The sequence below is a fragment of the Cnephaeus nilssonii genome (genome assembly GCF_951640355.1).
Source record: "Cnephaeus nilssonii genome assembly, chromosome: 7".
NCBI classification, from domain to species: Eukaryota; Metazoa; Chordata; class Mammalia; order Chiroptera; family Vespertilionidae; genus Cnephaeus; species Cnephaeus nilssonii.
The window spans coordinates 85,921,718-85,946,441 of record NC_137078.1 but is presented as its reverse complement, the minus strand read 5'-3'; the positions used below and the strand labels follow the sequence as shown (position 1 = coordinate 85,946,441).

Genomic DNA, 24,724 nt, shown 5'->3' with positions numbered 1-24,724 from the left:
CTCATAGGGAGAAGAGGGAGGTGGAGTAGAAAGAATATGAGAATATGAATGAATACATTTGGATTAATAACTAGTACAGGGTTGGGTATGGCTGAACCCCACTGCATGAGGCAAGAGGCATATCCACTTCTAAAGGTTATATAAACATTAAAATTAAGTACATTTGCATAAAGCATCAAAGGAAAAAATACTCTTTTTACTGACTATATTCAGTGACTTTTTAAAAAATATATTTTTTATTGATTTCAGAGAGGAAGGGAGAGGAGAGAGAGATAGAAACATCAATGATGAGAGAGAATCATTGATTGGCTGCCACCTACATGCCCCCACTGGGGATTGAGCCCGCAACCTGGGTATGTGCCCTTGACCAGAATTGAACCCGGTACCCTTCAGTCCACAGGCCGACGCTCTAACCACTGAGCCAAACCAGCTAGGGCTCACTGACTTTCTTTTCATGAAGAAGAAGAGGGCTCTTCTTAACAATAGATGTAATAGTGGACACATTCATTTTTTTAATCATAAGCTGTTGGTATTTTCCACACACGCTATACTTTTTTATATAAACGGCGCTTGTTTTTAGTTCATATGCTAGCAGGCATAAATATATTTAAAAGGATATCATGATTTTATTGTTTTTAATACTTAAGAGAAAAGGGAGACATAAATATATTGTTCAATATAATGAAGAATTAAATGGGATTGAACTAAGTTCTACTTTAGAAATGATTAGATATCTGAGAAGACAGTGGGAGCAGGCTAGATTGGCTATATTTCAGTTAAGGACTTTACAGACAGATTTTTCTGTGAAGATATTAGCATCTAACATTTCTAAAGCTCTAGTGCCTTTTTTTCTTTGTAAAAGCATCAAATAATACTAATAACCTATTTTTTCTAAGTATTATTAGTCTGGGTGGGGTTTTTTTGTTTGGTTTTGTGGTTGGGTTGTCTTTTTTTAAATCTACCCCATTACTCTTAAGTAAACAAGCATTTTCCTATGTGTCTTTTAGAAGTTTATTCAGTTAGCAATATATTTAAAATTTTAGTCTCTCCTTCCCTCTGCAAGTAAGGTTACAATTTGAAAATAAGTTTATGTTACTTAGCTCCATTCTGAAAGGGTTACATTAACATATGTTAAATATTATGATATGTTGAGGTCTGATTGACATTCCACAATTGGGAGAATATTGTCTTAGTTAAAGCACTAACTTAAAAGCAATACCATGTGTTTACTCTTGGGGGTTCACCTCAGGGTACCATTGAGGGGGAATTGTTATGACAGGAGTTTTCTAATGTCTCTGGCAACTACACTTTTTAAAATATGGTCCACTTTTACAATCAGATTCCATTGCATTTCATATGGGAGTTAAAGTAGTTGAGACCCAGGATGCCCATAACTAAATTATGCAACTGGGAAGAAAAGAGTCCCTGTCCTCCGTCCTCTTGATCTGCTGTACTTCAGTAACCAGGACCCTATTTGCCCTGTCATCTGGATACATCAAAATGAAGCATCAGCAGCCATTGCTACATTCACCCTGGTAATTACGGTTATGGACATCTGACCTTCGTCAGTGGACTTCCCTAGACTCACATCTATCAATTAGAAAAAAATTGATTTTGAAACTGTTTTTTAAAAAATTAATGCATGTTGATTGTATATTTTCTCTTATGAAAATATATCTACAGTATTAAAAATGATTTTTAGTGAAGTTGTTCTGTCCTTTTATATCCCCCCAAAAAGTGCTATTTACTCCAGATGGAAACTTTTTTTACAGTAAACATGTTAACATGTGATAATACAATATGTGGTCCTTGATGTATTTCTGTAAAGTAAAGGTCCCACTTTAATGTCAGGACTGTTATTCCACATGACTCTCTTTTTTCTTCTCCTCTAGACTTCTCCAGAGAACCCTGGGACAGTAGGTGGAGTGCAAAACTATATTGTGTTGCCTTCCTGCTTTTTTTTGTTGCCTTCCTGCTTTTTAAAAGTATTATTCTTGGCCCAGTCTTGGCTGCTTCTTTCTCTGCCACTAAAGCTACCTAACTAAACCCTGCATGTATAGTCATTATGAGGGACTTACTTATGGTCTTTCATTTCAATCCTGTACATTTACCATGTCAGTTATGTTTCTCGTGAAATCCTTAAAATCAGAGTTGTTCCTAAAACAATATTGTGATAAGCAAACTGGAATCTCACCTCAACTCTACTTTCAAAAAATAAATAAATTTTTATTTATTTTTTTTATTTTTTCATTTTAAACCACTCTCCTTCTATGCCCCAGCTCCCCCACCTCAGTCCCCTTACAGTTCTCCAGAACTCCCTAGGGTCTTGTGAAGGCAGAAAATAATCTGAAAAACAGATTAAGTAAGGTGTTAACACTTAATGTGTCACCCCCTCTCTGAACTATTTATATCCTCTTTCAGGATATAAGAGGAGGATAGGGAGAGGGCAGTGTTTAACCAAGAATAATGAGTCACTCACACATGGTGGAATTCCCTGCTTCAGTGACAGGGGAGATAGTAGTGTTCCTGGGGAAGACCTTCCTCATGCCAAAGAATGAGAAGGGCAACAACAGTAGGCTTCATGGGGCAAGACCTCATGCATAGTGGGAAGACATCCACATTTGTTTGTGTGCCTTTAAGAGATTTTGAGCTGGTTATAATCATCTCATTGAATTTTTATCCTAAAATGATGTCAACTTGGTTTGGTTCGTTTTCCTCCTCAGTAGTTTATCTGTCATGGATTTTGATGTTTGGTGTCTCTGTGATGTCAAGGAGTCTGTCTCTGCATGATTGTTTATCATTGCTGTGATCCTTTCCAACTACAACAGGAAGAAAGGGGCAGGGACAGTTTCAAGACTATGCCGGAATAACGAATTGGCTATTCTCTTCCCTCTCACCATGCAACAGAAGAAGCAGGCCAGCCCACTGCCGACCCAGGCATGATCATGGACAGTGTGGAAGCAGGAGGAGACATGACGCCTCCCACCAAAAGGAAGAGCAAGTTCTCAGGCTTTGGCAAGATCTTCAAGCCCTGGAAATGGCGCAAAAAAAAAAGTAGCGATAAATTCAAAGAGACATCAGAAGGTGAGATATTAAAATTTACATACTTATATGCATTGCCCATGGACATGGGCAATAGGGTGGTGATGACCTGGGGGGAAAGGGGAGGGACTGAGAGAAGGGGGATAAAAGCGAGAGGGAAATGGGAGACATCTGTAATACTATCAACAATAAAAATATATAAGTGAAAAAATAAAGATTTAGTTATATGTTCTGAGTAAAGAGGTCCTTATTTTGGAAGTTACTTAACTTTTTCATAACCCCCTATTTGAAGAGGGAATTGAATCTTTTAGAATTAAAAGACTAAGTGGTTACTCACTAAGCCTTATTTACTATAGCTTCATTCCCAAGTTGATATATTGATGGGACTCAAGTTTATCAAGTGGTAAATGGAGTTTCTAAACTATAGCAAATCTTAGATGCTTCTTTTTTCCTACTCTGGCCACTTCCTCCCATAGAAAGTATATTCATAAATACCTTATCATTGAAAAAGATGAAATTATATAAGGGTAGTTCCTTTTTGGAAATACTATTTTCCTAATAACACAGCATCTGAAAGAAATTAAGTTTTTTAATTTAAAGGGAGTTTTCCTGTTCTTTTCTTTCCAGAGACTAGAAAATTGAACCACTTTATAGTTTAATCTGTGGAGTTAGAATGCTTAAAGTTAACTTTAACTGCCACATTTCTAAGTGCTATTTTCCAATTTAATGTTAGTTTTAGAGCGAAAAATATCTATGCGAAAACCAAGAGAAGAGCTGGTTAAACGAGGGGTTCTGTTGGAAGACTCTGAACAGGGTGAGTTTGCACACAAATGGTATATGCCTGTCTGTACACTTGGTCTTTGGTTCTGACTAGGTATTTGAATTTTCTTTCATTCTTTTGCCATTGATGGGGGTGGGGGATCAACTTTAAAAACAAAACAAAAACTATTCGTAAATCTACAATATTTTTTTTAATGTCTATTAAAAAAGAAAAAAATCCAATAAGAAAGTCTGCAAAAGCATTGGATTCACTAAAGAATCTGTGAAAGCTGGATATATATAAACCTATGTGCAGGTATGTCCAGAACTTTGCATATATCCAACAAAAATGTGTATGCATGTGTATCAAGATATGTACAAATATTCTTATAGCAGCAGTATTTACTAACAATAGAGCAAATTGGAAACAACCCAAATGCCGATAATAGTAAAATATAATGTGATACATTTATAAAATAAAATACTTACACAGCAGTGAAAATAAACTACACCTACATGCTATAATACCAATCTCATAAGTAATATTGAGCAATTAAGTCAGTTATGAAAAAATATGTTGTATTATTTCTGTAAATGTGAAGGAAAAATAGGCAATATTAAAATACAGATTTTGGAGATGTGCGCTTAACTGGTTAAACTATAATTTAAAAAACGAAGGATCGTCACAGAGTTAGGAGAGTGATTGCTTTGTGGGAGAAGGAAAAGAATGTTACTAGGCAGAAAAGGAGGTTTCTGGGGTCTGGAAACATTTCTTAATGTCCATGATGATCATACAAGTCTTCTCCTCGTACTGTTTCATTGAAATTTACATTTATGTTCTATGCATTTTTCTCTATTGATATTATACTTAATGATAAAAATTAAATATTAATAAGATATTTTTATAGAATTTAATGCCATTTTACCTATTTTTGATTTATTTAAGGAAGGCATATATTTTTGTGGGAACAAAAATATCTAGTAAATGAAAAATTAGCCCTAACCGGTTTGGCTCAGTGGATAGAGCGTCAGCCTGTGGACTCAAGGGTCCCGGGTTCGATTCCGGTCAAGGGTGTGTGCCTTGGTTGCGGGTACATCCCCAGTGGGGGGTGTGCAGGAGGCAGCTGATTGATGTTTCTCTCTCATTGATGTTTCTAACTCCCTCTCCCTATCCCTTCCTCTCTGTAAAAAATCAATAAAATATATATTTTTTTTAAAAGAAAGAAAGATTAAAACATACTAGTGAGAATAACAGAGTGCTGTTGTTTTTTTTGGACAAAAAGTCAAATTAGGGGTATAAGTATAAAATTATTTTATTCTAATAATTACCTCCTAATTTCTTTCATTAAAGTCCATTTTCTGGCAGGGGTAGAGGACAACTGTTCACCTTTCAGTCCATGTCTGAATTATCTGGCTGTGATCTTTACCTCTGAAATTGAGTGACGGATCGTTGGAGCACACATTCTCTGTGCCAGCTGCAGTACTTAGTCGTTTCTTTCTTCCTTTCTTTCTTTCTTCCCTCCCTCCCTCCCTCCCTCCCTCCCTCCCTTCCTTCCTTCCTTCCTTCCTTCCTTCCTTCCTTCCTTCCTTTCCCTCCCTCCTTTCTTTTTCTTTCTTTCTTTCTTTCTTTCTTTCTTTCTTTCTTTCTTTCTTTCTTTCTTTCTTTCTTTCTTTCTTTCTTTCTTTCTTTCTTTTTCTTTCTCCCTTTCTCTCTCTCTTTTCTCTTTCCTCTCTTTCTCTCTTTCTTTTTCCCTCTCTCTTTCTTCCTCTCTCTCTCTCTCTCTCTCTCTCTCTCTCTCTCTCTCTCTCTCTCTCTCTCTCTGTCTCTTCCCCTCTCCCTCTCCCTCTCTTTTCTACATTTTTGGACCAAATTTGTCTCATGCCCATTTTGCTGTCCTAATCTTCTGTTTGTCTGTCATAAAGATCATGTTTTGGTATTTCAACACTCATTGCTGGCTTAATAATGTCAAGACTTTCTCCAGTGTCTGGCTTTTATCAAGCAGCTTATCAGAAGAGTTAAGACTATATAGTACAGTGGTTGCATTTTATTTATCTACATTAGTGTTAGTTTTTATGAGGCAACATCTGAAAACCAAGTTTTAAAATATACCATATTTCTCCTTTGGATAATAGGAGAAAGGAGCCAAACTGGTGGCATATTATACTTTTTAGGTTTTGAACTGTGTGAATATATTGTTTAATCACACAATTTAATTAAATTGTGTATATTGAAGATTTATTATTTCAACCTTATAAAAAGTAAGCAGAGGCCCAGTCGGCATGGCTCAGTGGTTGAGCATGAACCTATAAACCAGGAGGTCACGGTTTGAATCCCAGTCGGGGTACATGCCCGGGTTGTGGGCTCAATCCCCAGTGAGGGGCTTATGGGAGGCAGCCAGTCAATGATTCTTCTCATCATTGATATTTCTGTCTCTCTCTCTCTCCCTCTCCCTTCCTCTCTGAAATCAATAAAAATATATTTTTTAAAAAGTAAGCAGAGGAAAGAAGCTTGAAGGAAAAATACTATTAGCATTGGTTACCTCTGGATGATGAGATGAGAATAATTTTTTTCTTTCTATTTTTATGAATTTTCTACATGGTTAATTATGAGCATATGTAGTTTTTATTTTATCATGCATCTGCTTGTTTTTACAGTAGGACACAAAACCTTCCAGGTATGGAGGTGTTTAAAATTCTAACCCCTCAGTTGCAGCACCGTTGGCCCTTGTTTTTTTTATAATAGCCATTCCTCACTCCATGCCTCTCACCTTTCTTGCTCACTCACCACAAAACCCTGTACATTACTCCTTTCTGGTTTTTATTGTTTGTTTTTTGTTAATCCTCACCCAAGGATATTTTTCCCATTGAGTTCTATTTTTTTAAAATATATTTTTATTGATTTCAGAGAGGAAGGGAGAGGGAGACAGAAACATCAATGATGAAAGAGAATCATTGATCAGCTGCCTCCTGCACGCCCCCTACTGGGGATCGAGCCTGCAACCCGGGCATATGCCCTTGACCAAAATTGAGCCAAGACCACTCAGTTCACAGGCTGACGCTCTATCCACTGAGCCAAACCAGCTAGGGCCCCATTGAGTTTTAGAGAATGGAAGGGGGAAAAGGAGAAGGAGAGGGAGAGGAAAGAGTGAGAGAAACATCAAAACATTGATATAAGAGAGACACATTGATTGGTTGCCTCCCTTGGGATCAGGAATCGAACCCAAGACCCTTCAGTGTGTGGGGCAACACTAACCGCTGATCTACACCAGCCAGGTTTTCACCTTCATTCAATCTCTTTTGCCCTCTGCTTCCTATTGGCTCTGGCTCAAAGTTGTTTTTGCCTAGGAGCTCAAAGGCCCAATTGATAAATGAGTTGCAGCCATTGGACAAGATGCCATTATGCCAATCAAAAAACTGACCTAAGCTTTATTCTGTAAGAAGAAACTCAGAGATGGGCCTCAGGGCCTGACATATATTTCCAGTGTAGGCCAAAAGCAGTGTTTGAACCTTAAAGATCTTTTCATGCTTGAAAATGGCTTTTGGCTTGATTATGGTTTTAACTTGACTGTATTTTAAAATACTTAATAGATTTTCTGAGAGGGAGGCCATTCAGAGGCATTCAAGCCAGATACTTCTGCTCCACTCTGCTGGCATTGCAGAAACCCTAAATATAGGAAATTTTACTTCAAAGTAGGCAATCCTGATTAAGTAACTTGGGAGAGAACTGATCGCTTTTACATATATTTTACTAATACGTGCTGAGTAGAAACCAATTAATGATGTGTCTTAACCTTTCACTATATTGTTTTCAAAAGTAGCAGTCTATGTTGGCACTGAGATGATTCATTGCTCTATATTCCAGAAAGACCTGTTTTCCTTAACGCTGGTCTGAATTAACATAAGTAGTAACTTACTACATTTGCATAATTGTTGTGCTCTTGCCCCTCCCCACTTTAAAAAAAATAAAGTAGTTGTCAGAATCTCAGCTTTAGAAGTACATTTTTATTTAGTGCTCATTTGCCTTAGTCTCTTTACTACTTTTCGCCCAAGCTCCGCCTCTTATTTAGCCTGCATGAAGAATGACACTGTCTAAATAAAGGGCACCATCTAGAGAGCATCTAGTTCCAGTTCGCACACTAGGAGCTGAGACAGAGTTTTTAGTCTTCAGCCTCAGGTGTGGTTTGTTTTTGTTTTTGTTTTTAGTTTTCTCTCCAAAGGAGTATAGAAAAACCTCAGCAGTAGCTGGGAATGTTTGTCTAATTGCTCCGTGAAGGAATCTTACCTACAATTTTCATAGTGATGAGTGGTCATCCCAAAGCCTTCAGCCTAGTGATGATTCCTGCAGTTTAGTTTGTATTTCATATTTATCTCTGATGCATCTGTCAGCTCGACCCATAATACACACAGGCACCCTCTGCTACTTCTCACCTATATATTCTAACAGTAGCTCATTATTCGTTTTCCTTTTCAATCACTGTGCAATCCATCCTCCTCACAGCTCTGAGTTAACCTTCTAAAAGGCAGGTCAGATCAGATCTCTCTCCTACTTTAATTCATTAGCTTCCTGTTACCTACAGGATTCAGTCCGGGCTCTTTTACATGATGTTTGGTATCTTTCATAGCCTGGCTCTTGCTTGCCTCTCTAGTCCTATACATAACTTTTCTTTATATGCATCTATTCTACTGCCAGACTTAACTAGTTGCCAGTTCCCAAAAATGTCAAATAATTTCACATCTTTATACATGCTGTTCCTTCTTCCTAGATACATTATAAGAATCTATCTCATTATCAGTCTAGTAGGTTCCTACCCTTCCTTTAAGACCAAGTTTAGCTATCACTTTCTGTGAAGCTTTCCTAACCACATTCCCACCCCAAGATCATTATTTCTTCTTTATTCCTACCACTTCATCCATTATAGCTCTTAATGTTTAATACTATAATTACATGTATAATAAGTCTGTCTTATTCATGTAGCAATGCAGCTGGCACATAATAGGCAATCAAATGTCTATTTTAAAAAGGAGTTACTTAATTTCCACTACTGTAAGGATCCAAATAATAATAAAAATCTATACTAATAAAAGGGTAATATGCTAATTAGACCGGATAGACTGGACATCTTTCAGACAAAGCCACGGTGGCAGGGGCTGAGGCAGAGGCGGTTAGGGGCGATCATGCTGGCAGGGGAGAGCAGTTAGGGGTGATCAGACTGGCAGGGGAGCAGTTAGGGGCGATCAGGCAGGCAGGCAGAGGTAGTTAGGGGCAATCAGGAAGTCAGGTAGAGGTGGTTAGGGGCAATCAGGCAGGTAGGCAGAGGTGGTTAGGGACAATCAGGCAGGCAGGGGAACAGTTAGGGGCATCAGGCAGGCAGGCAGGCAGGCAGAGTGGTTAGGGGCAATCAGGCAGGCAGGCAGGTGAGCGGTTAGGAGCCAGTGGTCCCGGATTGCGATAGGGATGTCCGAGTGCAGGGATCGGGCCTAAACTGGCAGTCAGACATCACCTGAGGGGTCCCGGATTGGAGAGGGTGTAGGCCGGGTTGAGGGACTTCCCCTCAACTCCCGTGCACGAATTTCATGCACTGGGCCTCTAGTAATAATAATAACAACCTAGATCTAAATAATAAGCTAAAAAGGGAGAGGAGGGCCCTGGCCGGTTTGGCTCAGTGGATAGAGCGTCAGCCTGTGGACTCAAGGGTCCCAGGTTCGATTCCCGTCAGGGGCATGTACCTTGGTTGCGGGCACATGCCCAGTGGCGGGGGGGGGGGGGGGGGGGTGCAGGAGGCAGCTGATTGATATTTCTCTCTCATCGATGTTTCTAGCTCTCTATCCCTCTCCCTTCCTCTCTGTAGAAAACCAATAAAATATATATTTTTTTTAAAAAAGGAAGAGGAGGAAATAGGATAAGATGACCATGCCAGTTTCATCAGTTTGCCCTTTCCGTTTGGACCTTGCAGATTGTGAGGAACCAGGGAAGTTGAACCATGCCATGTTAAAGAATGGCCACACCACCCCCATTGGGGATGCCAGATCTTCTAGTCCAGTCCCAGTAGAGGAAGAGCCAGAAAGAATAGCAAGTCTTGGGAAACCTGTTCCAGAAGAGGATCCAAAGAAGCAACTAGGTAAGAAACTGGATTTTTGAGTTTAAGAGCCATGGATTAAAAAAAAAAAAAGAAAAAAAGCTGGCCGTTATGTCAGTGGTTGAGTGTCAACCCATGAACCAAAAGGTCACTGGTTCAATTCCTGGTCAGTGCACATGCCCAGGTTGCGGACTCAATCCCCAGTAGAGGCAGTACATCGATGTTTCTCTTTATCTCTCCTCCCTTCCTCTCTCTGTAAAAATTTAAAAAAGAGCCATGGGTCAGTCATTCTCATTTACCTCAGGGATTTGCAAGAGCAAGGGGAGAAATAAAACCCAGAGGGAATTCTGCTCTCTAGAGCAATTCCCCAACCAGTTGTAACTTTAAGTAGAATTTCCCCCCTCTCATTCTTTCATTCACAAAGTATCTATATTTGTGATTCTCAAGGATGGAAGATGTTAAATGTCAGATAACGGTAGGACATTTTTAACCCTTGGCACTCGCTTGCTTTTTTCTCGATTCCTTTATTCTAATGCTAACCGTGTCGAGTCACACTCGACATCCGAGTGCAAAAGGTTAAGGTACACATTTTTCTTCCTCCACCCAAGGTATTCTATCGAATGTGCCTCCTCCTGGCTCTTGTATGACAAATCACTACGATAATAAGTCTCGCTTACTGATTAAAAAAGTGTTATATACCTTAAGTATTTTGCAGTTGGGAAACTTGCCTGTCAATCCTTCCTATATAATAAAGAGGTAATATGCAAATTGACCATAACTCCAACACACAAGATGGCCACCCCCATGTGGTCAAAGATGGCTGCTTCCATGTGGACACAAGATGGCCACCACAATATGGCCGGCAGGGGAGGGCAGTTGTGGGCGATCAGGCCAGCAGGGGAGGGCAGTTAGGAGGGACCAGGCCTGCAAGGGAGGGCAGTTAGGGGCAATCGGGCCAGCAGGGGAAGGCAGTTAGGGGCAACCAGGCCTGCAGGGGAGGGCAGTTGGGGGCGACCATGCTGGCAGGCGAGGGCAGTTAGGGGTGACCAGGCTGGCAAGGGAGGGCAGTTAGGGGCAACCAGGCCTGCAGGGGAGGGCAGTTGGGGGCAACCAGGCCAGCAGGGGAAGGCAGTTAGGGGCAACCAGGCCTGCAGGGGAGGGCAGTTAGGGGTGACCAGGTTGGCAGGGGAGGGCAGTTAGGCGTCAATCAGGCTGGCAGGGGAGCAGTTAGGCGTCAATCAGGCTGGCAGGCAGAAGTGGTTAGGGGCAATCAGGCAGGCAGGCAGGCGAGTGGTTGGGAGCCAGCAGTCCTGGATTGTGAGAGGGATGTCCCAGATTGGAGAGGGTGCAGGCTGGGCTGAGGGACCCCCCCCCCCCGGCACCCCCCCCCCCCGCCCGTGTATGAGTTCCATGCACCGGGCCTCTAGTTAATCTATAAATTAAATAATGGGTAAAGTTGATTATAAATTGTTAGCTCTTTTAGTCTGTCTTGTTACTCTCTCTCCTTTTAAATCGTATCTGTTATTACATAGGCTCAACTGGAAGCCGGCCTAATTCTGAAGCAGAGTTCGTTCCTGAGAATGCACCCAAACAGCCTTTACTTCCCCCTAAAAGACCACTGTCCTCTTCTCATGAAGCAAATGAAGGGCAAGCAAAGGATGCCACTTGCTCTGGCAGCACAGCAAGGTCCATGTCCTCCACCTCTACCGCCGCCCCCACCACAGCACCTGCTGCCACTGCTGCCGCCACAAACCTACCAAAAACTGTTATTAATGCCTCTGTGCCCCCTACCCCAGCACCCAGGACTCTTCCTGCTGCTCCTGTCAGCACTAACACTACTGCTACCCCGAGCCTCCCTCATACGGTCCCTGCCAAGCAGCCCCCTGTTCCTCCCCCTAAACCAGCTCACAGAAGTAGCAACCCTGTCATTGGTAAGTAAGTCTTTAGGTTGCCATTTTGGGTTGGGTTGGGTTTTAGATGGTTATTTTATAGGATAGCTTATCCAATATTGATTTGGTCTTTGAGAGAGTTTCCATATCATGTCCGTTTGAATGCACGCTATAGAAAGGTCTTGAAAATGAGGCAGGTGACTATGAGTGGAAACAGCCTTCTGAAGTCAGAAACCACTAAAATTCTGTTCAGGTGTGGGGGATTCATATCTATTTTCCTAAAACTGTTTCTGAAATACTATCTATAGTTGGGGTACTGGGCATGTGAAGATCACAACAGGTTTGACCAGCACGAAGAAAAGATTTATTTTAACCTACTTTAAACTGCCAGTGCATTCCTTCAGCATAAGCCCAGTAGATGAAAAGATGATTGTATAGATGCCAGTGTAACTTGTGGTTCAGAATCTGGCATAATGTCTTCAAGGGGAACTGCAAAAGATATTATTTAAATTGTTCTGATAAAATTATGTTTTATCTTGAGAGTTAAAAATGCTACTCTTAGTGAAATTAGTGGTGGAAGAGAGAAAGGGAGGATAATTGGTTTTAGTCAATTTTTTATATTTACCTGAAGTCCTTTTTAGGTCTATTTTCTTTATATAAATGCATACCTTTTTTTAAAAAAATATATTTTATTGATTTTTCACAGAGAGGAAGGGAGAGAGAGTTAGAAACACCAATGAGAGAGAAACATCAATCAGCTGCCTCCTGCACACCTCCTACTGTGGATGTGCCCGCAACCAAGGTACATGCCCTTGACCGGAATCGAACCTGGGACCGTTCAGTCCGCAGGCCGATGCTCTATCCACTGAGCCAAACCGGTTAGGGCAAATGCATACCTTCTTAGAGAAATTTTCAAGAACGGGAGGAGAGAAAGAAAGGTAGTCTTTTAGGAAAAATGATACTAGGCTTAGTACTGCTTAGTTTTTCTTAATGATTGGAGGAATAAAAAGTATGCTTGTTGGCCTGCTGGAGTGTCTCATTGTACTGTGCACAGAAAATTGCAGGTTCGATTCCCGGTCAGGGCACATACCTGGGATGTAGGTTCGATCCCTGGTTGGGACACATGCAGAAGATAGCCGATCAGTGTTTCTCCCTCCCTCCCTCTCTCCATCTCTCTCTCTCCCTCCCTCCCTTCCTCCCTCTCTCCCTCTTTCTCTCTCTCTCTCCCTCCCTCCTTTCCTCCCTCCTTTCCTCCCTTCTTCTCTCCAAGCATGTCCTCAGGTGAGGATTTAAAAAATATATATGCTTTGTTAAATGGCTAATAACCATCAAGTTGTGTGGGGTGACTAAAACCTTGAAAAACAGGCTTAGAATTTATTGTATGACAAGTTGGAGTAGCTTGATAAAAACAGGATGAAGGTTATTATTATTATCATGTTATCACCACCTTAAATTGACTTATCTCTGAGGAACTTGAGAAGCTTTCATATACCTATTTTCAAAATCTTGTGAAGTAGGAAATTGATTTTATCTATTATATAATTAGGGCAAGCAGAACAAGAAGAAATTGTGACTCATTCAAGGTTGCAGTTTAGTGAAAGATAGAAATCAAACATAGGTTTTTCAACTCTTGAGTACAGACCTGTTCTATACACCTGTGTTCGCAAATGGTTGTCTAGACAGGTGTTCTCATCACAGTCGCCTGGAGGGGTTGTTAAAATACAGATTGCTGGGCCCTGCACTTAAAGTTTCTGGTTCAGTAAGTCTGGAATAGGGCCTGAGAATTGGCATTTCTGTGAAGTTCCCAGGTGATGCTGATGCTGCATATACAGGGACCAGAACCACTGCTCTAACCCAGTAGTATACTCTTCTCAGGGTAAGCAACTGCTGGTTTTAGAGAGGCAGCAATAGCCCAATCTACCCAAAAGTATCTCTTTCATTGAGCCTAAGATTTATATTTTTTAATCCTTTTTTTAAGTACATTTTTATTGATTTCAGAGAGGAAGGGGGAAGGAGAGAGATAGAAACATCAAAGATGCGAGAGAATCATTGACAGGCTGCCTCCTGCATGCCCCCTACTGGGGATCGAGCCCGCAACCCAGGCATGTGCCCTTGACTGGAATCAAACCCGGGACTCTTCACTCCATAAGCCAATGCTCTATCCACTGAGCCAAAACGGCCAGGGCTTAATCCTTTTTTTATTTTTATTTTTGTTAATCCTCACCTGAGGATACTTTTTCCATTGATTTTTTTAAGAGGGAATGTAAGGGAGGGGGAGAGACAGAGAGAAACATCAATGTGAGAGAGACACATCAATTGGTTGCCTCCTGCATGCACCTTAACCAGGGCCCAGGATGGAGCCTACAACCAAGGTACATCCCCTTGACTAAAATCGAACCCATGACCCTTCAGTCTGAGGGCTGACACTTTGACCACTGAGCCAAACTGGCTAGGGCTGAATCCTTTTTTTAATGTGTATGTGCTCTTTTTCTAGAAAGTCCTTTTAAAAATATACTTATGATGAGCCCGGCCAAGATAGCTCAGTGGTTGAGTATTGATTCAATCATGGTTTGATTCCTGATCAGGTACATGCCCAGGTTGTAGGCTCGATCCCTGGTGGGGGCTGTGCAGGAGGCAGCCGATCAGCGATTCTCATTGTTGATGTTTCTATCTCTCCTTCTCCCTTTTTCTCTGAAATCAATAAAAATACATTAAATACACACACACACACACACTTATGATAAATGACATTAAAACATCAGATTACCACCCTGGCCTGTGTGGCTCAGTTGGTTGGAGCATCGTTTCATACACCAAGTGGCGGTGGGTTCAATTTCCAGTTAGGACACATACCCAGGTTGCGGGTTTGATCACAAATTGCGCCCTCTCTCTCTCTCTCTCTCTCTCTCTCTCTCTCTCTCTCTCTCATACATTTCTTTTTTAAAAAGCTGCCAAGTTTTCTTTTAAAAAAAGTAAAACATTTATTTTTGTTAAAACTTTCTTATCAGAGTATTAGGACAGTGGTCTTCCTATATCTCTATACATTTATTAGGTCTCATAGATATTGAAGAATAATTTTGTTTTAAATGAGGTATCTAGGTATTGGCAAAGCCATGAAATGTAATTTTTTGCCTGAATGGTTAAGACAGCTCAGCTCTAATTCTATGCCCTGGGCTGGCCCTTCAAAGCATTGTAAAGCCATCTTATAGTGAGATGTTGCTCTCTCTTTTTCCAGCAATAAACAGTGGAACATTGTTATCTAAACCATCCCCACCCTTACCACCGAAGAGAGGCATTCCATCAACCTTGGTACCCACCTCGGACTCTGCCGCCGCCACCACCACCACGAAAGCACCAAGCGATCAAAGAGAGAAGAGCACATGCTCTGTGGGCTCCGAACAGCTGCTGCTTATCCCACCTCCCTCTCCATCCCCCCCACTGCCCACTCACATACCTCCAGAACCCCCACGGTCCCCTCCTTTCCCTGCTAAGACTTTTCAAGTTGTGCCAGAAATGGAGTTTGCACCTTCTTTAGATCTACCCCAGGAGGTTCCCCAGCAGGAAGACCAGAAGAAGGAAGTACCCAAGAGGATATTGGACTACAGCTTTGGGGAGCCCCATGTACCTTCTAGGCTGCCCCCACTCCCACTGCATATCCGAATCCAACAGGCCCTGACCAGCCCACTTCCCATCTCTTCTTCCTTGGAGGGCTCTCACAGAGCTCATTCGTTGCTCTTTGAGAACAGTGACAACTTTTCTGAGGACAGCAATACTCTGGGTCGTACCAGGTCACTTCCCATCACTATTGAAATGCTGAAAGTGTGAGTGCCTTAAAAGCTTGCCTCTTGTTTCCTCTCCTTTACTTTCCTTTTCTAGTTGGCCCTTCTTGGAAAAAAATTACTTATAAAAAGAAAATGTGAATAAATTTAAAGCAAAAAGAATACTCAACAAATAAGACATGTTCTAGAACTTGAACTTTGTTTACCCTGCTGATTTCTATAACATGGTTTCCATAGCAGACAATTTCATGACGATACAAAAATTATCAACTTTTACACTTGAAAATTGAAACCCCTGTATTTTTTTATACATGGTGCTTAAGAGCGTGGATTTTGGCGTAAGCTTGCTCTGGGTTCAAATCCCAGCTCTACCTCTTATTTACTAGCTTGTAGTAGTGTATGTTCCTTAACCTTTCTGAAAGGTTATGTAATTATGTTAATTTTTTAGTCCAGACGATGAAGAAGAGGAGCAAACCCACCCATCTGCATGCAGTGAAGACATGCCTCCTACCTCAGTCACTCCTAAACTACCACAGTGTCTGCAGGAGGAAGAGGAAGAGAAGGAGAGCGACTCAGACTCAGAAGGTCCCATTCAGTACCGAGATGAAGAGGATGAAGATGAAAGCCAGAACAGTAAGAAAATGAGGGAAAAGCGAAAGAGAAAATTATTTTATAGATAAAGCTACTGGCTGGTCTTAGCAAGTGAAAAATGAATGGAAACAGGCACCGTCTCCCATTGAGTCATCTGACTACCTGATGTTGGCTTATGAAGAACTCTTGTCTCTGATATTGCCATTGTTATAACAAGCCAGTGAGCGGGAGCCAAGTAGATTGCGTCATTCAGTTTTTCATCTGTTTTCAATAATGGAATCCTGAAAGTGAGAGAACAGCCTTAAGATAGGAATTTTATTAGGTGTGTTAGTATGAATACTTTTTGTTGTAATTCAGAGGGCTGCCCCATGCTTAGATTCTCTCCTATAGCAATTCTTACTAAGGATGAAAGTATAGAGGACTGGTAGAAGGGAGAAGATATCTTTAGCCCATCTGAGGCTGGTTATCTGGCTGAGATTTTTAGATGCTTTTTAGCTTTACCCCCACCTCTGTGTTAGCTGGACGATTAGAGGCCACGTAGGAAGCTGGGAGATAGGATATTATTTGTTCAGACTCTTGCCTGAAGCTCAAGCAGGTGAGGTTGAGCCTTAAGCTTCAACATTATTTTTCTTTTCTTGTGCAAAGGTGCTCTGGCCAACAAAGTGAAGAGGAAAGACACACTGGCAATGAAGTTGAATCACAGGCCCAGTGAACCAGAGTTGAACTTGAATTCTTGGCCACGCAAAAGCAAAGAGGAGTGGAATGAAATACGGCACCAGATTGGGAACACGCTGATCCGGTAGGCCCGTTAGTTAGAATACATCGATTTGATTAGGACAGTATGTATGTTGGAGACTTATTTTGTGGTGAAGCATTCATTTATCATTTTGTTACTTTTTTTTTTTTTTATAATTCTAGAAGTAGTATAATATTTTTAAAATACCTATTGTGACCTGGCCAGCATGGCTCAGTGGTTGAGCATCGACCTATGAACCAGGAGGTCACGGATAGATTCCCAGTCAGAGCACATGCCTGGATTTGGGCTCAGTCCCCAGGGTGGGGTGTGCGGGAGGCAGCTGATCGATGATTCTCTCTCATCATTGATGTTTTTCTCTCTCTCTCTCCTCCTTTCCTCTCTCTGAAATCAATAAAAATATATTCTAAAAAAAAAAAAAAAACAACCTATTGTGCCCAGTTGAGTATTCTGTAAGAACTTGGAAATTAAACCATAAGATACGTTTTGTTGTTGTTTTAAGTTTTAGAGAATTCAGGTGGTTCCCAGAATAGGGAGACTCCTCTGTCATTTATCCAGTTGCTCAAGCATGAGATGCCAGCCCAATTAAAGAGCACACCCACACTTTTTATTATATTTATTACACATGTTCCATGTAACTGCCTCCTTTCAAAGTGTTAGTATACATATTTTTTCATTATGTTGCTATATTTTTCAAGTCAGCTGGAACCCAAAGAACAGAGAAACTAAATACAGGCCAATTACCTGCACATATAATACACATTAGAGTCCAGGTATATAGACAGGTGTTTTCCCAACTCAGATGTATCTCTTGACAGAATGAGGAAAAGGAGATGGAACTGGTGACACATTACTTACAAAGTAATGAAGAATGTTCATTAACTAAAATATATTCTCCTCTCCTGTCTTACACACCTGGTTGTGCTGTTGGCCAGGATGGCACTCTTAATGCAAAACTGTGGCCCTCTGATTGTCAGCAAGAGACCATCAAAATTAGGAATTAGTTTAAATGGGGATCTTTGCCCAGCCGCATGGCTCAGTGGTTGAGTGTTGACCTAGGAACCAGGAAGTCATGATTCAATTCCCGGTCAGGGCATATGCCTGGGTTTCAGGCTTGATCCCCAATGTGCGGGAGGCAGCCAATCAATGATTCTCTCTCATCATTGATGTTTCTATCTCTCTCTTCCTCTCCCTTCCTCTCTCTGAAATAAAAAATTAATTAATTAAATTAAAAAAATAAACTTTAAAAAATTAGTTATTATCATGTGGTTCAAATACTGTCTGCATACATCATAGCAACCGGTTATTCAGCTTTTCGGTTGTTCTGCCGTTTGGTCTATTTGCATATTAGGGTTTTACATATATAGGTGATAAGAAATGAGTAATTTTCTGATTCCAAAAATGACACATCATTGGTAACATCTCAGAACTGTGGATGATGAGAAACTTCATCAAATATTTGATAGAGGGGACCTTATTTTAAAATCTCAGTCCTTATCCTGGTTTCCTGAATCAAAATTTTTGTTAATATGCTGGAGGATCTGTGTTACTAACAGACTTACTGAAGAAGCAAATCTGTTTGGGAGCCACCAGTCCAGTCCAAACATTCATTTTACAGATGAGTACATTCAGAGTCTGACTGAGCTTTTTTGTAGTGTTAGGGCTTGTTGATGTCAGAGCTAGAACTAGAATTCTGGCCTCCTATTTATACATACAACTAGAGGCCCGGTGCACGATTGGTGCTGGGGAGAGATGCAGGAGGTTGGCCAGCTGGGGAGGGACTGCAGCAGGGCTCCAAGGTGTGTGTAGCCCATCTTGCTCAGTCCCGATCTACCAGACCCCAGCAGCAAACTAACCTGCCGGTTGGAGCATCTGCCCCCTGGTGGTCAGTGCATGTCATAGCGAGTGGTTGAAAGACCTTAGCATATCATTAGCATATTATGCTTTGATTGGTTGAACAGCTGACTGGTCAACTGGACACTTAGCATATTAGGTTTTTATTATATAGGATTCTTTTTTATGTTGTAACATCTGTATGAACACTTTCAATGTGAAACTTGTTTCATAAACAGTGAATCAGATAAACAAATGAAATATCAAAACAGTTTGAGATTTTATTGATTTCTTCCCAGTGTAGGGGCTAATATAAAACTAAGACCAAAACAGGTCTTTATAAACAGGATTGAGAGGTTTAACATAGATAATATTTTTATTTCTCTTTTTAGACGACTGAGTCAAAGACCAACACCAGAAGAACTTGAACAACGAAATATACTACAGCGTGAGTCCAATTATAAAGTTGTATAGATTTTCTTTATATATTTCTCACTGTAATATATATAACAGAGAAGAGAAGCATTTTCTGCAAGGGCCAAGGAGATAGTGTTCTAGCCAAGGAAGGACTTTTCATAGCTTTTCCCCGGAAGGAACAGAGTTCCCCAAACTTTCTTTACAAGATAACATTACCGTATTGTTTAGTGTACTGGGATGCTACAGGAAATTTTCATGTTCTCACAGTATCTTGAGCCTGCCTTGGGCCTTGGGGAGGATTTCACAGTGTGTGGTAGACGCCGCCCAACGTTCCCTTTCTTCAAGGAAGAAAAGAGTGGCTGTGCAGTTGGAGGGGCCCTCCTGTTCCGAGTGGAATCTGAGGGCCAGGCCCAGAGCAGCTCCCAAGGCAGCAGACTTGCTGCCTTTTTCATCTCTTAGGACTTTCATATCTAAAGTCACAAAACAGGACCATGTATTATTTACCCCCCTTCCTCCTCCCCGCCCCCCCGTACATAATTAACTTCCTGAAATAGCATTCTAATCTAGGTCAGACTTATTCTTCCATATTATAGGGTGAAATTTGGACCTAAAAACCTCCACACACCAAAGAGGATTAGGCTTCATAGGGTTACTTGTGGGCATGCTCAGTTTGACCTTGTTCTCTCATCACTATTGGGATATATGCAACTTAATCACTTAGTAAATTTTAAAGTGTGGGAGTCTTTACAAACCTATCACACAAAACTTAGTGTGATCTCCCTTCTAAGTGGTTACCTTTGAGCAAGTTTCTGAAAGGGGGTTTTTGTTGTTTTTTAAGATTTTTTTTTTAAAGATTTTTTTTTATCAATGTTTAGAGAGGAAAGGAGAGGGGTGGGAGGGAAGGAGGGAGGTAGAGAGAGAGAGAGAAACATCACTGTGAGAGCAAAACATTGATGGCCACCTATCAGGGATCGAGCCCACAACCCTGGCATGTGCCCTGACCAGGACTTAAACAGGCAAACTTTCATTGGCTCAACCAAAAGAGCCACACTGACCAGGGCTGCAAAGATTTTTCTTTTTTTAAATATATTTTATTGATTTTTTTACAGAGAGGAAGGGAGAGGGAGAGAGAGTTAGAAATATCGATGAGAGAGAAACATCAATCAGCTGCCTCCTGCACACCCCCCACCAAGGATGTGCCCGCAACCAAGGTACATGCCCTTGACCGGAATCGAACCTGGGACCCTTGAGTCCGCAGGCCAACACTCTATCCACTGAGCCAAACCGGTTAGGGCCAAAGATTTTTTTTAAAGGACACAGAATAAATATTTTCAGTTTTTCAGGCTAAAATAAAAGGAAATTATTATTTAGCTATTTATTAAACCATTCAATTATAATCACTTAAAAATGTGAAAAAACCAACTCAGCCAGTGTGGCTCGGTGGTTGAGCATCGACCCATGCACCAAGAGGTCACTGGTTTGATTCTCATGGCACATGCCTGGGTTGCAGGCTCAATCCCTGGTGGGGGGTGTGCAGGAGGCAGCTGATTGATGTTTCTCTCTCATTAGTGTTTCTATCTCTCCCTTTCCCTACCTCTCTCTCTAAAAACGAGTAAAAACATATTTTACACAGAGGTAGAAGTTAACCTTAAAATAAAATAAAGCACAGTGGGGGGAAAAAGATATTTTTTAAAATATGTAAAAATCAGTCTCAGCTCATGGGCAGTAAAAATATAGCCTACATTTGCCGAAACCGGTTTGGCTCAGTGGATAGAGCATCGGCCTGCGGACTCAAGGGTCCCAGGTTTGATTCCGGTCAAGGGCATGTACCTTGGTTGCGGGCACATCCCCAGTAGGGGGTGTGCAAGAGGCAGCTGATCGATGTTTCTCTCTCATCGATGTTTCTAACTCTCTATCCCTCTCTCTTCCTCTCTGTAAAAAATCAATAAAATAAAAAAAAATAAAAAAAAATATAGCCTACATTCCGGACTCGGTACCATAGTTTGCTACCCTTGCTCTTGAGTATTATACTACCAGTTGGCTAGCCATCTTGGTTAGCCATTCCCAAAATTCATGTTTTATTCTGACTCGGAGTCTGTAAGAAATACCTGCACTATAATTAGTGAAAAGCTTGATATGCAGGCTGCCATTGTGAAGTAACATTTTTTGTTTTTGACTGTCAACTATAGCTAAAAATGAAGCTGATCGTCAGGCAGAAAAACGGGAGATTAAACGTCGGCTCACTAGAAAGGTACATTGACCAGTGTTCGGTTTTTGTCTGTCTCCCGAGTGCATGTCTTATATTTGAATGACCTTACTGATTGGAAAGAAATCACTTGACTTGAATTGCCATAGGTTGCTGTGAAAATAGAATACATGATGCAAATATAGAAAATAACACAGTATTATCAAGAGCTTTTTTTTTCTTTTCACTTTTACTATTTAAAGAAAGCCTGTCATAAGAAGGTGCTCAGTAAATGCATAAAATTTTACCTTTTATTTGGTAGACCTGGGATTTTGATGTAGATTCTAAAACCGGTTGAAGTATAGAGATGGTAACAGGAGTGTGTAACATTCAATTCTGTAAGGCAAACTGGTTATTCTCTAATCTGGGAAAGAATGAACTGACCCTTATTAATATCTGAAAAGCGTGAAAAACCAACTAGGATTTTTTTCCTTGGTCCCAGATCAGTTAGGGTAGAATCTTTTCTGTACCAGACGTGTGTTAGCTCTAAAGCTCTAGTATTAATACCTATTTCCTTTTCTTCTCACCATAATGGTTTGTAATTGCCTCCTGTAGATTCTGATTTGGTCTGAGTGCTCTAGATATTTCTTAAACATAATAATCCACAAGAGAATGAGGGGATATAGACATTTTCTTCCTCATTTCTCCCCTCCCCCAGAATCAGAGGAAGTATCTTCGATAGAATAAGGGTAGCTAGAGGCTGCCTTCAGACTGTGCAGGTTACCTGATGGTGCAATTTTAAATCATAATGTATTGCAGAATCTGCTGTGCTGGACATTGTTCATGTTGGAAATAAATTCACCCTTAATATTACCCATTAGATATTATTTTCATATTAAATATATTCACTTTCTAATGTATTATATGTGAGTTTATAGCCCTAATCCTTTTGCTTCTCAAACCTGGCCCATGGGCCAACAGCATCGGCATTACCCAGGACCTTGTAAGAGATGCAGAATCTAAGGCCCTACCAGACCAGCTTATTCAGAATCTACATTTTAGCCAGACCCCCAAGTGTTCTGTATGCATGTTAAAGTTTGAGAAGCACTGGTAGTACTTTACACTTGTTTATAGCAATGGTTTTCAAACTTAGCTGTGCATTCAGGAGCTTTAAAAAAAAAAAAAAAAAAAAAAAACACCTCTCCCCCGGCCAGCGTGGCTCAATGGTTGAGCATTGACCTATGAACCAGAAGTTCACAGTTCCATTCCCAGTTGGGGCATGCCCAGGTTACCGGCTCATCCCCAGGGGGCAGCTGATCAGTGATTCTCTATCTCTCCCTCTCCCTTCCTCTCTCAATCAATAAAAAAATATATATTTTTAAAAACCTCTCGTCCTATCCTGTTTGGCTCAGTGTATAGAGCATCGGCCCATGCACTGAAGGGTCCCAGGTTCAGTTCCAGTCAAGGGCATGTACCTAAGTTGCAAGTCAATCCCTGCCCTGGTCAGGGCTCATTTGGGAGGCAACCAATCAATGTGTCTCTCTCACATCAGTGTTTCTCTCAATCGTTGTTTCATACCTTCCCTTTCACTCTCTAAAAATCAATGAAAAATATCCTCAGGTGAGGATTTAAAAACAACAACAAAAACAACACGATCAATACCCAGAATCTCTAGGGATGGACCCAGGCATCAGTAGTGTTTGAAGGTCCCTATGTGACTCCAGTGTACAGCGAAGGGTGAACCACTGGATTAGAGGCGATTTGAATGAATGATTGATGCCTGATTCTTGGCATAGTCAACTAACAGGCTCCATTTCTTTCAGCTAAGTCAAAGGCCAACTGTGGCCGAACTCCTTGCCAGGAAGATTCTGAGGTTTAATGAATATGTGGAGGTAACAGATGCTCAAGATTATGACCGGCGAGCTGACAAACCTTGGACCAAACTGACCCCTGCCGACAAGGTCTGTCTCTCTCTTTATGCAAAACACTAATGGAAAGGAAAACATAAACAAAATTTCTATTTTTAATAATAATGTTAAATTTGTAATTGAAGATACAAAATACAAAACTTGATATTAATTATGCCACCACCACCACCACCAAAACTGGAAGAAAGTCCCTGTTATATCCCAGTACAGAAATCTGGAAGGAAAAAAGACATATTTTTAATGGTGATTATGTTGGCTGGAGAGAGTCTGGGTATCATATGTTAGTAATTACTGTATTTCACTTTTTAAACAGGAAAAGCATTTTTACATGCGTGGAAACTATAAGAGCTATAATATCTCTTTTAAAGTCTCCAAGGGTTTTGATTTCACTGGAGAGTGTAAGCTTATTATGCGATGGTTGGCGTCAGGGACGGCAGTGGGTGTTGGCTCAGTGTTTCACCCTACGTGTTGCCCTGGCTTCTTTCTTCCCTCTGGGTTGCCTGCTGTGGGTTACAGTGACGCACAAAGTGAAGTACAATAGAGACCAGATGGCAAATCCCACTGCTATACTAGAGCAGACAGAAAATGCTGAAACATTTTCACTTTACTCCACAGGCTGCCATAAGAAAAGAATTAAATGAATTTAAAAGCTCAGAGATGGAGGTTCATGAAGAGAGCAAACATTTTACACGGTAAGAGCCAAAAGACCCAAATACTATGAGCTAACCGTTTCTCAAAAAGCAAACACACCACCAGAGTTGTTCATACAGGAAAGACTCGAATGACATAGTTTAAAAGAAGGATACTCACCCAGCTGGTGTGATTCAGTGGTTGAGTGTCGTCGACCCATGACCAGGAGGTCATGGTTCAATTCCTGGTCAGGGCACATCCCTGGTTTTCAGGCTCAATCCCCAGTAGGGGGCTTGCAGGAGGCAGTGATTCTCTCTCATCATTGATGTTTCTATCTCTCTCTCTCCCTCTCCCTTCCTCTCTGAAATAAATAATAACATATTTTTTAAAAAAAGAAAGTACTATAATGGACAACAGTAAAGGAAAGAGTCATAGAGAAGGTGACATTTAGGCTGGATCGTGGAGTATGTAAAATAATTTATTTTGCCCTAACCGGTTTGGCTCAGTGGATAGAGCGTCGGCCTGCGGACTCAAGGGTCCCAGGTTCGATTCCGGTCAAGGGCATGTACCTTGGTTGCGGGCACATCCCCAGTAGGGAGGTGTGCAGGAGGCAGCTGATCAATATTTCTCTCTCATCGATGTTTCTAACTCTCTATCCCTCTCCCTTCCTCTCTGTAAAAAATCAATAAAATATATTTTTTAAAAAAATAATAAATAAATAATTTATTTGGACAAGAAGGAAGAAAGGAACAGTGTAAGTAGAAGGACCAGCTTTAGCAAGGCTATGGGAGGTAGGAAAGTACAAGATGTTTCTGAGTAACAGGAAGTGTAGTTGGAGCA

At 41.0% G+C, this 24,724-nt stretch overlaps 1 protein-coding gene across 5 annotated transcripts in view; it reads left to right on the top strand.

The window, feature by feature from the left end:
* The window catches only part of PHACTR4 (phosphatase and actin regulator 4), a 68,040-nt gene that overhangs the window by 40,281 nt on the left and 3,035 nt on the right, over positions 1-24,724 (top strand). For 3 of the 5 annotated variants that reach the window (XM_079776512.1, XM_079776509.1, XM_079776511.1), the window contains 11 exons: positions 2,908-3,084; positions 3,776-3,856; positions 9,756-9,920; positions 11,411-11,809; positions 15,003-15,588; positions 15,995-16,179; positions 16,783-16,936; positions 19,117-19,172; positions 21,331-21,392; positions 23,150-23,287; positions 23,870-23,946. In XM_079776512.1, coding sequence (XP_079632638.1) covers positions 2,908-3,084; positions 3,776-3,856; positions 9,756-9,920; positions 11,411-11,809; positions 15,003-15,588; positions 15,995-16,179; positions 16,783-16,936; positions 19,117-19,172; positions 21,331-21,392; positions 23,150-23,287; positions 23,870-23,946 — 2,080 coding nt within the window. Of the gene's footprint in view, positions 1-1,892; positions 1,921-2,907; positions 3,085-3,775; positions 3,857-9,755; positions 9,921-11,410; positions 11,810-15,002; positions 15,589-15,994; positions 16,180-16,782; positions 16,937-19,116; positions 19,173-21,330; positions 21,393-23,149; positions 23,288-23,869; positions 23,947-24,724 lie in introns of all 5 variants that reach the window. The other 2 variants (XM_079776513.1, XM_079776510.1) reach the window with 2 other exon arrangements.